The 13,037-nt window shown below is 41.9% G+C and overlaps 1 protein-coding gene across 1 annotated transcript in view; it reads left to right on the top strand.

The window, feature by feature from the left end:
* LOC117479386 (cadherin-4-like) overlaps nt 1-13,037 on the top strand; it is a gene marked incomplete in the record, with an annotated part of 211,729 nt that overhangs the window by 167,615 nt on the left and 31,077 nt on the right. Inside the window, 1 exon segment of the mRNA XM_034126335.1 lies at nt 12,249-12,404. Within this exon segment, the coding sequence (XP_033982226.1) occupies nt 12,249-12,404 (156 nt within the window).

The following is a 13,037-nucleotide window of genomic DNA, read 5'->3' as shown; positions in this document are numbered from 1 at the left end:
AAGCGCTTTTGGATGGAAGTCATGTGAAGTACAATTCTGATCTCACTTAATGTGCTTGTATTTTTCCATTTCCCCCTCTTTGGCTCTTTCTTTCCTGGAGGTAGAATCAAAATTGAGGCTTGCACAAGAATAATCTGATCCTATTTACTTTGTAATTTAAAAAGAAAGGCTGCAGTCAGAATCTTTTCATGCAAGTATAATGAATACTGTCATGGGGTGATCGTGTTTTTGTATTCCGGTAAAGTCCCATAACCACAGACACAAACATAGACATGAGGGAGCACAGACTAACACACATTAAGATCTGGTACAAGCAAGCATATATCACCGGCGTGCATGTGTGTAATAAAATTCCTCACTGCTCAATGAAATGCTTTACAGCGTCTCAAGATGAAATAGCTCCAAAGATAAACAGTTTATCACTAGATAAAAGGTTGCCGGTATTTTATAACTCATCCTTTAACTTTGCAGCGTTCTCATTTCTTCTCACTTATGAGTATTTCTGGCCAATACTCCCTGATGGTGCTTAACACATTTTTATTTGCTCTTTATTGTCAGGAGAAAAGATCATTTCTTCCTAACGCTCAATAAAAGCTTTAACATCCAACATTGTTCATAAAAGTGTGTATCTGCGGCATGCAAGGAACAATGTTACAGTTCATCTGAGGCTGTGCATATTGCTTCTTTCTAAAAAGGTGATTTGTTCAGGTTGCTGTGTACTCAGTGTCATTTTAAAGAGGACTCCACTACAAGCCAAGTGGCTGGTGCTGGTGGGACTTTTTCAGCAATGTTTTCATGATGACTTCCAAGAATAGAAAAAGATTCACAAAAACTGACCTTGGCTGGCACTGATCCATATTCTGATCCGTATCAATCAGAAAATGACAGGCCAGCTGCTTAGAAAAACCCACAACATGTACAGCGGCCATCTGTGCGTCATCCTTCTTCTGCGTGTGCTGGTGCTCAGGCAAAAGTACACAGGCGTGAATCCACAGACACAGATGCATGGCTCCACAAACATACACACACACACCTCCTCACTCTTCCAAGGTTCATTTGTCAACATGACAGCTGGACTCTTGCTGAGGTGCAGTTTGCCAAGCAGAATCCCTCGCTCGGTTACCGGGAGCCAGAACATCCTGGGAAACATTCTGACACACACTTAGAGGCTGCAGTGCGGCTGCCCGTGTGTGTGCGTGAACAAGAGCAGGCCAGTTGGTCTTTGTGTTTGTGTGCATGTACACATGAATGTGCAACTTTTCAAAACACCCAGCAGCAGCAGCAGCAGCAGCAGCAGCAGCGCATGGCAGGGTCCAGGCCCTCTTCAGTTTCTGCAGTCTGTGCTTGGCAGACAGAGGCCCGTTTTGTCAGGCTTCCAGTCGACATCAAACACGCATACTGCTCCTGCCTCTACCTGAACATCTTTCCCCCTTTGCCTTCTCACTCACATATGGGCCCTTAGACATCTGTTTACCTCATGATACCTCCAAGTGTTTGCCCCTGTTGGCTGGGAGGAGTGGACTATATGCTTTTGCATCCAAACTCCACTACAGCTGTTTCCATTGGAAATATGTGCATGCAATAATGTAGCTAAATGGAAAAAGACAATGTGGGATCCTTTTCTTTTTTCCAGTTGCATAGTATCCAACAACAATCATATGTCTGGTCTAGAGGGAAAAACTCCATCCGCTTTCTCACAATATAGATCCGTCCTGCCGAACGGATGCCCTGTCAAACACGTCCTGGCCACTTCTCTTAACTTCCTGTTTTCAGGTTTCCAGCCAAAAGGGCTTATGCTCTGCCACAGGGTTTTTGCTGATGCAGTCAATTCCCTGCCACTTTCATTTTTCCCATCTTACTCGTACTCTCCTCACTCTTTCTTCCCTCCATTTTCCCTCTGGTCTGCATTTCTCCCCTTCAATGCTGCCTGATGGATTTTGAAATAAAAAATAAAACATAGAAGAAAGTGGTGGCGTAAAGAAGGAGAAAAGTGGTGTTCGAAAGGTGAACAGTAAAAAGTATGTGTGTGTGTGTTTTGTGTGTGTGCATGTATTGGGATTGGGAGGAGTAAATGGCTGGCAAAAGTGCATCAGCAGCAGATTTCAAGCCACTGTCACCCCTCTCTCTCCTTCAAGTCGCCAACACTTTTTCCTCTAATTACCTAGATTGGGTTTCCTGGGGATGAAGGGACGGGGGGGGGAAAGGCTGTAACATGGGGTCCTTGATATTGTCCTTGTCAAAGCCTGTAGGGGAGCCAGTAGAAAAGACATTCATGCATCCATCACATTCCTGATTTCACAATTTAATCAATCCCCTAATGAAAAAGAGTGACGCAGAGAGAGAAGGGGTAATAGTGAGATTGTAGCCTTCACACTTTAACCCTGCTAAGCCAATGCTAAGGGGCGCGGCCGCTCTTTGTCTGCCTCACAATGGCTGCCTTATTTTCATTCTCACTGCCTGGAAGAAGGGAGTGAGGGCGAGTCGTTCCATTGTTACCTCCAGGGAGAATAGCACCTCTAATTTGCCGTAAGCCTGCTCTATTAAAGACCAGACCTCTTTTCACAGTGCAATAATTGGAAAAGTCATTCACTGCTTAACTTCCATTACGCCATGTTATTTTCACTAATGTGGAGGAAGTTATTTTAATAATCTCACCTGCGTCAGTTCTAGCTATCATTCAAATGACACAAAAGCACACTATCTCTCCATTTCGTTCTGTCACTCTCACATGAACCAAGCCAGATAAATATGAAAACCCATATTTCTAGCTCTCTTTCCCTTTCTGAATCTGGAAATTACTTTTTTTTTTGTGCAGACAGGTACAATTTGCTTTGAAAAGCCATGAAATAAGGCTCCCAATACATGGCAGGAAGCTGTGCGGCAGAAACGTTATAAGAACAACTTTCTGTTGCCTCTAACTAGCTCTTTGATCATTCAATTCGTAATTTCAACACAGTGGATCCAGTGTTGTTCGTCATGAGATCAGCTGTATCTAAACACAGAAGAGGCGATTGAGGAGAACAGGAGAGAACACAACTGAGATTGAAAAAGCTAGGACTAGCAGAGTAACCTACATGCTAATGGTCAGCAAAATACTGTTCGTCATGTTCACTAAATTAGTTTAACATATAGCTTCGTAAGGATATCAATATTTCCTAATTAGCAATAAACACAAGACATGACAAATACAAACTCTTTTCAGAGAAGGAAACTGGTTGAAAACTGAACCAAACTTAATGGTAATCCATACTTTTTACGCAAAACCACAAATGTCCCTCATGGTAACTCTAGAAGAAAAGTCAGGCTATCTCTCCTGTAGGGTCCATTAATGTGGGTGATTCATGCCAAGCAATAACTTTGGAGATGTTTTAGTCTTAAACAAAGTAGACCGACCAAAAGTCAAACATTGTCGTCCCTAGAGTCACATCAATCACGTCAAACATAACGGTGGAAGTGCATTGTTCAGATATTGCAGGATTTAATGTGGACTGTGTTTTATACACATAGCTGCAGGTACGTCTGTTCACGAAGACTCATGAATCCTCACCAGCAATAAATACAAGATGTTATGCAGCTTCTGTTTTATGTTTAACTTAGTAAGTGCATTTTTGAAAATCCCAACCTCAGACGGACTACTCAACATCAATCCTGCGCTACCTTTTGAAGAGATACAATACTCAACATCAAAGCCTGAGCAAAAGCCTGTGTTTTAAAAGGGCCACAGAAAAGCTTTTAATGCAGACACTTTGCTGACTCACAGCAAAACACACAAGGTGCATGCCACAAAGTGCGTTTGACAGATGGAGTGTGCACGTGATATGCCACGGCACCTAGAAACCTTTCTCTTGTAGAGGCTCTTTCTCTTAAGATGTAACCAGTTTGTTTGTGACCTGTTTGCCATTACCTGCATTTCTCACCTGCCTGTTAGCTCTAACTGTTCTGTTGAAAACATATCTCTCTGTTTGTTGCTGTTGGCATTTTTGTCGGGAGTCGCTATCCCTTTTTGTTGGGCTTTAGAGTTGTAAAAATGCCTCTTTATGGGTTGTTGTGACTTTGCTGTCTGCTAGTGAGTGTTTGTGCTGTCCTCCTGCTCAGTGAACCAGTGTCGCTCTCCGTACCCGCAGCGCTCTACATAGCACCTAATTGGCACTCTCATGACAGGCCTCTGTGTGTTTGTGTGTGTATTTGTGTGTTTGTGTAAGACATACATAATCCTGATAGTGATAAGATGTTTTGCAGCTGACAACTAAAAGTAGCCTTTTGAACTATTGTCATGGCACTGCTGTTTGTGTGTTCTGTTTATACAATGCTTTTACAAAATATACATTTCTAAATATGCTGATTATACCCTTTTCAGTTGTGTTTTTGAAACCTTGCAGTTAAAAACACTTCATTCATTCAAACAGAGTCAGCTTACTGTAACAATTGTTGAAGCTGTCAGGGAGAAATACTGTAATGCACAAAGCTGCTTTTGTGTAACCAAATGCAGACCGATTTTAGGTTATGTCTGTCTCACAGTTATTTTGTAGACGAGTCTCACAGTGGTTTATTTTTGCAACATTTTCAATTAGGAAGAGAAATATGTGGTCACTTTGTTTCCATTTCGAAACAACTGTCAACCACATCTGAGCCTCATCACATGTCATGTGCCCCAATGAAATGGACTAACTTAAAATAAAAACAAAATAATATAACTATAAAGGCTGTTGAGGCTAAGATTAAAAATGCATAGAGATTATCAGAAATAAATCCAGTGCATGTGGCATTTGTTTTAGTTTTACTTGATATGATTATGCCAACTTCCTGAATACACATCAATCTAAACTATTATTTCTATGGTAATTGCTTTTCACCCACAACGCCCTAAGAAAAATTACATTAATGCTTAAGGTAATTGAAATGTTATGTACATGCTAAAAAGCAAATTACATTTAGGCGCCGTTTACACGAGGAGAAAACGGCTTGTATCTGCATAGTTTCGCGTGCGTATAGCCCTATTATTTACACGAGGCCGATAGAAACTGACCCCACAAACGATAACGGGTCCCAAGGTGGATAGATTTGCAAACGAAACGCTCTGGGGGGTCAACCGAGTCCGTGTAATCACCTCTATACGAATATATCCTGAAAAAATAGCGATAGCCCCGCCTCTCCCCACCTCTCCTGCTCACTGCTGTAGCAACTATCAAAAATAGCTGTGTTAATTAAACGCACAAGGGGTTCTTGAATGAAATAATATTATAAAAGGCAAACCAGAATTGTTAACGCCCTATATATATATAGTATATTACTCCTTAAACAAAATAAACAGAGTCAGATTTCATGCATTGATCCATTATATTGACAAAGGAGGATCTCACCCGGTGTTTGTAGAGAATATCTCTCTTTCTGAGCCGTCCTCTCCACGGAGACGTGCTTCTTGGTCGGGATGCAATATCCACAGATTCGGTTTCTTTCAGTTTCAGTTTCAGTTTCGGGGCTTAAACAGAAGGGTAGCCATGGCAACATTGCAGCGGGGCTGCTCGGGTTGCTCTTCTTCGCGGCTTTTGGTGTATTTTGGCGGAAGTTACAGCGCCACTTACAGTCCCAGCATATGTACTACAGCGTTTCCAGCGGCCTCGTTTGAACAGACACGTTAAATGAAACAAATGCATGTGAACGGAAGACTTTTTTGAATACGCATACTGTGCATAAACGCAAACGGTCCCGTGTGAGCGGGGCCTTAATTATACCTGTAATTAAAACGCTTCCAAGTATAGGAAAGATCAATTATAATATGTATAATGGCTGCACCTATGGCTGTAGTTAATTTGTTATGCATGTCAGGTAGCTTGCACTCTAAGGAAAGTTACTGTTAATCAATTGAAGAATACAGGAACCTAGCAGAGAGCAATCTTGTTTGAATTGTGACCCATATAAAAAAAGATGTTACAGAAACACATTAATGTTTGAAAAATACTCCTTTCATTCACAAATGTTGCCATAGAAAATATTGTTTCATGACTACTGTTTTGTCAATGAAAGGGACTCCTTTTAATATGAATGATGAATGGGTTGGTTTTTGGGTGGTCCGCCCGTCCCATGTGAACATATCTCAGAAACACCTTGAGGGATATGTTTTTTTTCTCATTTGGCATCAAATATCTACTTGTATACTGAAAGATTAATTGATAATAATTGGGTGCTGTTTTAAGCAAGCAGCATCAACCTGTGGGCCTGAGCAAAGAGGCATATGGAAATGCCAAAAATGGCAGTTCATCAAATGGCCACTTGAGGCTAAAAGGGAGCAATTGCTCTAGACTCTAATGTTAAAATGCCAACTTTACAGTAAAACATATATATATATATACAGCCTATTACAAAAAATATGTTGGTCTCTATACAGTAGATAATGTTCCTGTTTATGTCAACTATAGTGGTTTAATATTTATACATTTTATTTATAATTAAGAGTAAAACTTGAGTGACAGGTGAGCAAACTGTCTGCTCTTCTGCATCACCTATTTTTTGCCTCAATTTCCCTGACAATGCCTATTTTGTATTTCATCCTGAGTTGTACTGTGGCAGCACTGATAAGATAGAGATGGCAGGAACCACACTCTTTGAGCTTCACGAAGGCTCTTCAGAAACCTTTGGCTGACATATGGGAAAGCTAAAACATGTTTAATAAAGTCTTATGAATATTCACACACATTTCTAATACAATAACAATGATGAACTGCTGACATTTTATTTCCAATAGGTCATCTTAACTGTTCAATCATAATTTTTCAGCAAAAACACTTTTTGGGCCAATAATCAATGCTATAGCTCGGGAACAGAAGGGGGACTGTGACCATAATTCACATTTGATTAGATACTGGATTGGTGACATTAATCTTGGGTGTCCACCTTGACATTGTGGTGATTGTACGGATCGGGTTGAACAACATACATGGTTGAAGAACTGTCTTTTGTCATGGCTACAATTATATATACTCCTATATCGCACATAAAAAAAGCAGAGTCTTTACAATCATTGCACCAAACTTCATCCTATATTCTTAGACCCTGGTGTAGAGTAACAACTCCCAGGTTTTGACATTGTCCTTGATCTTTCTCTCTGCAACGAGCTGCCAATCTGCCACAGCTTGTTTTAGAGAAGGAGAAAAGGGTTATACATGGCTTTGATTTTGTCCTCTTCCTCCTGTCCGCTGCCTCCTTGCTGTCCAGTTCCAACCTGAGCACTTAGCTGACCTTCCTTAACAGCTTGTTGAGCCTGCTGAGCTCCAAACCTTCATTCTTCTAACCCAGCTCACCACTGTAAAGAACAGAGCCGTGGATACAGCAGACTGATGGAAGATCTGCAGTCCAGTATTTGTATTGATTTTAAACCCAAGATTCTTTTTTGAGTCCATCCTCCTCACTTCCTCTCCCTGGGGGGCTTTTGTTCCTCTGGCATTCCACCACAAGCGTGTTGGATTTTCTGATATTGTGCTTCAGGTGATTGTCCTATAATGTCACATAATGACATAATAGGTCAGGTAAAACGATCTTCTATTGCACCAAAGAAAACATAAACATAAATCCTTCAGAGTCCTACAGTAACGGCCCGTCCACACGGCGGCGTGCGTTGAAGCTTCAACGCTTCTGCCCATTCACTTTGAATGGGGTGACGTCACGCTTTGCCCAACTGCATTGTGGTTCCGTCGCTTCGCTTTGCTCGCTTCAAAAGTAGAGCAATGTTCTACTTTTGAAGCTTCGATGGAAGCGTCAGCCAATCAAATCATATGCCAGTACAAGCTCTAGCCAATCAAACCGCGTGAGATTCATGTGATTGGTTGTTGGTCGAGTTTCAGACACGCCCACCGGCAAGCTTCAACGCACGCCGCCGTGTGGACGCTGCGTAACAGACACGACAGATATGGATGTAAACGGATACTTGACTGGTTGGCTTACAACCAGGAGGTGGTTAGCAGCCAGTTAACCATCACCTAACAGCGCATTCATCCTCTGGTCAAAGAGGAAAAAGCTGCTAACAGAATATTATATTCTGAAATGAGTGTACCAGAGCCTCTCAATGTTCCTCACCACTGTTGACATGTAGTGCCTTTCATAAAAGAACCATTATTTTCTGAGTTTTTACCTAAATTACCTTTAAAAATAGACCCGAGACCAGCCAGGATAACTAAGGTCGAGCTATCTCAGGGTATGTTAGGGCAAAGGAGGTAGATACAATCTTTTTAAAGGATACTTTTGTATTAACTTCACAAAAATGTGGTCTTACAAAGCAAAAGAAAATAGAAACACTGTGCCATTAAAAGAAAAAGACATTAAAGAGATCTTGCTTATTTATAGCAAACATCCGCCACAAATGGATCTCATAAAAATATATATATATATTATTATTCTTTTTTTAATTTATTTTGTATTCTTTTTTATTTTTTTGGTGGTCTAATGGATAGTGAGGTGGGCTGATGATCGGAAGGTTGCGAGTTCAAATCCTGCCTGGAACACCACTACTAGTGTGCCCTTGAGTAAGGCACTCAGCCCTCGGTTACTCCAGGGAGAATGTCCCTGTAATTGGTCATTGTAAGTTGCTTTGGAATAAGGCATCTCCTAAATGCCTACATTTTAAATTATATTTTTGGGAGAATAAACCCCACAGATCCTCAACTCCGGTGTGATTCACTCATTAACAATGCAAGAGCAACAAGAACGTTGTCTACAGTAGCCATGAACTTGCATGTATTATCTTATTTGAGGGGGGAGTGGATGCGTGGACCACCCGAATAGGTTAAGGGGCCTTTGGCTTTTCTTGTCGGGGGTGGGGGGGGTGCCCCCACAAATAGAATCAAATTCTGTGGGAAACACTGTTCCTAGTATTTGTTGTTTCTACTCCCTCCTTTGCAAATGGGGTGGATTACATATTAGGAGTAACTACATCTATTGCATTTCATTCTATAGGGGTTTTGATTTCAAGTCACTCAATATTAACAGCTCTCATTATGTCGTTGTACATATCTAGCACCAATGTTAGCTTGTTACCACACATGATGGTTGCAATTTGGATTACATTTTTTAAATATCAACATAATAAAAACAAATAAAAAGCTGTGTACATCTAAAACATGCAGCTCTGTCAAATATCTAAGTAGTTGTGGTTTGAAACATTTCAAAGTATTAGTTAACATGCATTTTTAAGCGAGAATAAATTCCTAGTAACTGGTGGTGGAACGGCTCCTCTGTGTTATTCACTCCCTTCTCTTCATCTCATCTTCTCTGTTTTCCCCAAAGACTCGGTGCCATGATAATTTCTCATTTGATTCAGTTTTGCCTGGTAGAAGGGAGCTAAGCTCACTGATAAGATCTCCTTAAGAACCAGACAAGTTGTCAGTAATGAAGGGAATTGCTTTGATCCGTCTACAAATAGGTCATTTAGACAGTGTCTGGTTTCTGATGCCGGATGATACAGTCATGACTCTCTCTCTTTCTCTCTCACTATCAATCCTTGTTGGCTGAGCGCTTCTCCTCCACTATCTCTCTGTAGACCCACATACACACAATTGAAAAGAAAGAAAAAAAAGATGAAAAAAACCCAAAGAAACGAAAAACGGCAAAAAACATTTTTATCGAATTATTGGCGCTCTTGAAAATAAATTCCTTTGTTATTTATTATCCAATGGAGAATTGTTTTGTGTGACTATGTGGTATTTTGTGAGGTGTCAGATAGCAGTGTTGCAAGGCAGAGTTTCCCCTTTGTCGTTATAGAAAAAGATTGTGAATACAGTTATGAGAAGCTCTTCACTTTTTCAACATGTACCCTTTGTTTCTGAAGCTAAAATGGCAGAATGTTAGCAAGAGCTGCTCACTATTGAAATGCCATTGCCTGTCACATTATTCTGTGACAACAAGAGAAGACTGACACCCAGCAACAGCTAGCTATTATCCTTTATCAGGTCTTTAATGCATACCAATGTAAATATGTATGTGATGCGCATATGTTAAGTTTGGTATACACAGTGGAGGTTAAGGTTTCTGGCGCAGCACCTCGACAGCTTTAGAAGCGTTTATGTGAACATTGTGGGCGGGAGAGCTAATTGGCTGGAATGACTGTCAAAACGTGCAGCCGAAACTCTTCTCACCCCCCCAAGCAGGACGACTTGAAAAGGGTGGGAAATCAGGGGGGCGGGGAAAACCCAAATGGAATTATGGAGAGCTATCACTTCCTAACTGGTGAGGATTTAGAAGCCACTGCCAAGGCCAACGGTTTGAAGTAATTTCATTTTTCATGCATGGCTTCTGTCCCAATGGAGACCTGAAGCGAAGAAAGAGAGAGAGAGTGATGAGAGAGAGAACAGCGGAGGGGAGAGATGAGAGGAAAGGGGAGGAGTGGAGATGAGAGAGAAGGAGTTGGAAAGGAGAAGGGAGGGCAGAGGAAAGGAAAGACAAGAAGAGGGGAGGAGAGAAAGGGCAATGAATAAGAGGGGGAGACAGTTTGTCAGTGGGATGTGTAATAATTGCTTGTATTTTCTAATGCGACAGGAGAGGTAGATGGAGTCAGTGTGCTGCAGTCTCTGCTGTAGAGGAGGGTAATGGCGCTACACTGAGAGTTCAACTGAGCCACTAACTGATATTTGTTAGTTTGTCGGTGTTTAACGGGTAGAGTTTCTTTGAAGTAATTGCAGTCGATGCCTGCAGCTCGTTAATTATCATAGCTGTCAACAGTAATTCGCTGAGATATGTGCAGAGCATTCTGACGTTCTCCTCCTTCTATTCCCCAAAGAAAACACACATACAGACATGCACAAATAGCATTTGTAGGATGTTGTGACAGCTCCTCATACAGGGGAAGGTGTCTATAACTGATCACATTTGTTTGATTAGGAAGACACACCTCCTCAACCAGATCGTTCTAATGGAGATTTTATGATAATGTCGAGGCTGATGAGGAGGGAAATAGTCATAATAGCAGTGTAGTGATGGTGACAGCTTTCTTCTTCCACCAGCAGGAAAAGTCAGGATGACACCTGTCTAATATTATGTGTCTGTTCCGTGTCCTTGTTAGTTGCTTCAGCTATTTTCTCAGCAAGGCAGAATTCCAAGTGTGTCAAAAGTAGGGCTAAATTGGTTGCTCGAGTGCTGAAAGATGGAGAGGACTTTGGACAGTCTTTACTCTTATGGTGCACTCTGCAGTCAAATCAAGATTGATTAGTGAAAAAGGCTGGCCATCCCTGTGTGTGTGTGTGTGTGTGTGTGGGTGTGTGGGTGTGTGGGTGGTTGTGTGGGTGGGTGGTTGTGCGGTTGTGCGTGCGCAGTACGTGCCCGCATACTGGAGTAGCTTTATGATTGAGTCATGTTGATACATCAGCTGATGTTCATGGGCTGTCATGTAGTTCATGGACAGAGATGGGATGCTTAGAGGTTTGGACTCAATTTGGGCAGTAAATTGAAAAACTCCTCCAGATGAGTTCCAATTACACAGCCCAAATCACAGGCCTAACAGTGCACTTAATGCACCTATTCACTGTCTGTCTGGAAGGAAAAGCTGAATCGAAGTAAACGAATGTATTCCTTAAAGAACACTGCGCTTCCCATCTCCACCGTTATTCAATATTTCTGTTATGAGATTTGAGATGATTATTTCCTTCTTGCCCATTTTTGTGTTCTAACAGCGTGTTTATTGCTTTAGCCTGTTGTTGCTTCCCTAAATTACAACAGAATTACCACCACACTTTCCTCCCTAATTGCCATTATTGTTCACAACCTGTATCTATCCCAGCTAGGCTCGAGCTAATCTTAATAAATCACTACCTGCCTGTCAGTTAACAGTAAATATATGTTGATTTCATTTCTCCTTACCCAAAAAATTGAATTTAAATTTCTCTTTGAAGCTGTCCAATTCTGCCAAACAGAATACATAGCGCTCCCTGCGGCAGCACTAATGGAATCTTTGAGTATGTGGAAGCTAGAAATGCCAAACTGTGATGAATATGTGTGTGTGTGAGAAGGAGTGTGTGTGTGGCCTGTTCATAATTTCCAGTGGAAAAATATGCAATATCAGATTTCTGGGACGGAATTATTAAACTCAAGCTGCATATCATAAACTGATGCTTGAGTAATAAACACCCCTCAGCACATGTTGCTCCAATAGGTTAAGGCCGGCTGTGTGTTTGAGTTGAGATTCCTCACTGTAAGAGTGCTGAAACGCAGTATAAGACTTCACTAAACCATTGATTGACAGTTCCTCTTTGTTTGTTCTGATGCAGATTCGCTCAGATCAAGACAAGGACATATCCATCCGATACAGCATCACTGGGGTGGGAGCAGATCAACCGCCTAATGAGGTGTTCAATATCGACCCCGTGGTAGGAAAGATGTTCGTCACCAAACCTCTCGATCGAGAACATCGCTCTTCCTACCATGTGAGTAGTTTGTGTGTGTGTGTGTGTGTGTGTGTGTGTGTGTGTGTGTGTGTGTGTGTGTGTGTGTGTGTGTGTGTGTGTGTGTGTGTGTGTGTGTGTGTGTGTGTGTGTGTGTGTGTGTGTGTGTGTGTGTGTGTGTGTGGTGTGTGTGTGTGTGTGTGTGTGTGTGTGTGTGTCTCAGCTGTGACCTTTGAAATAAACTACAGTCATCCTTTTACAGACAGTTGTCCCTTTAACACATAAAATATAAACCACCCCAACAAGCAGGTTTAAGGCAGAATAGAAATAGAATAGAATAGGGAGGGATGAAACCCTCTTTAATGGTCACACATGCAGAGCACACAGCACACACAGTGAAATTTGGCCTCTGCTTTTAACCCATCCTAGTACAAGGAGTCTAGTACTAGGAGCAGTGGGCAGCTATTGTACAGCGCCCGGGGAGCAATGGGAGTGGGGGGGAAGGGGGGTGTCCGGTGCCTTGCTCAAGGGCACCACGGCAGGGCAGGAGGTGAACTGGGACCTCTCCAAGTAGAAGTCCACACTCCATATTTAGGTCTGGTCGGGGACTTGAACCAGCGACCCTACGGCTCCCAGTCCAAGCCCCTACTGACTGAGCCACTGCCAGTTCTATCC

The sequence above is a fragment of the Trematomus bernacchii genome, unplaced genomic scaffold, assembly GCF_902827165.1.
Source record: "Trematomus bernacchii unplaced genomic scaffold, fTreBer1.1, whole genome shotgun sequence".
Lineage (NCBI taxonomy): Eukaryota > Metazoa > Chordata > Actinopteri > Perciformes > Nototheniidae > Trematomus > Trematomus bernacchii.
This window is presented reverse-complemented; position numbering and strand designations above follow the sequence as displayed.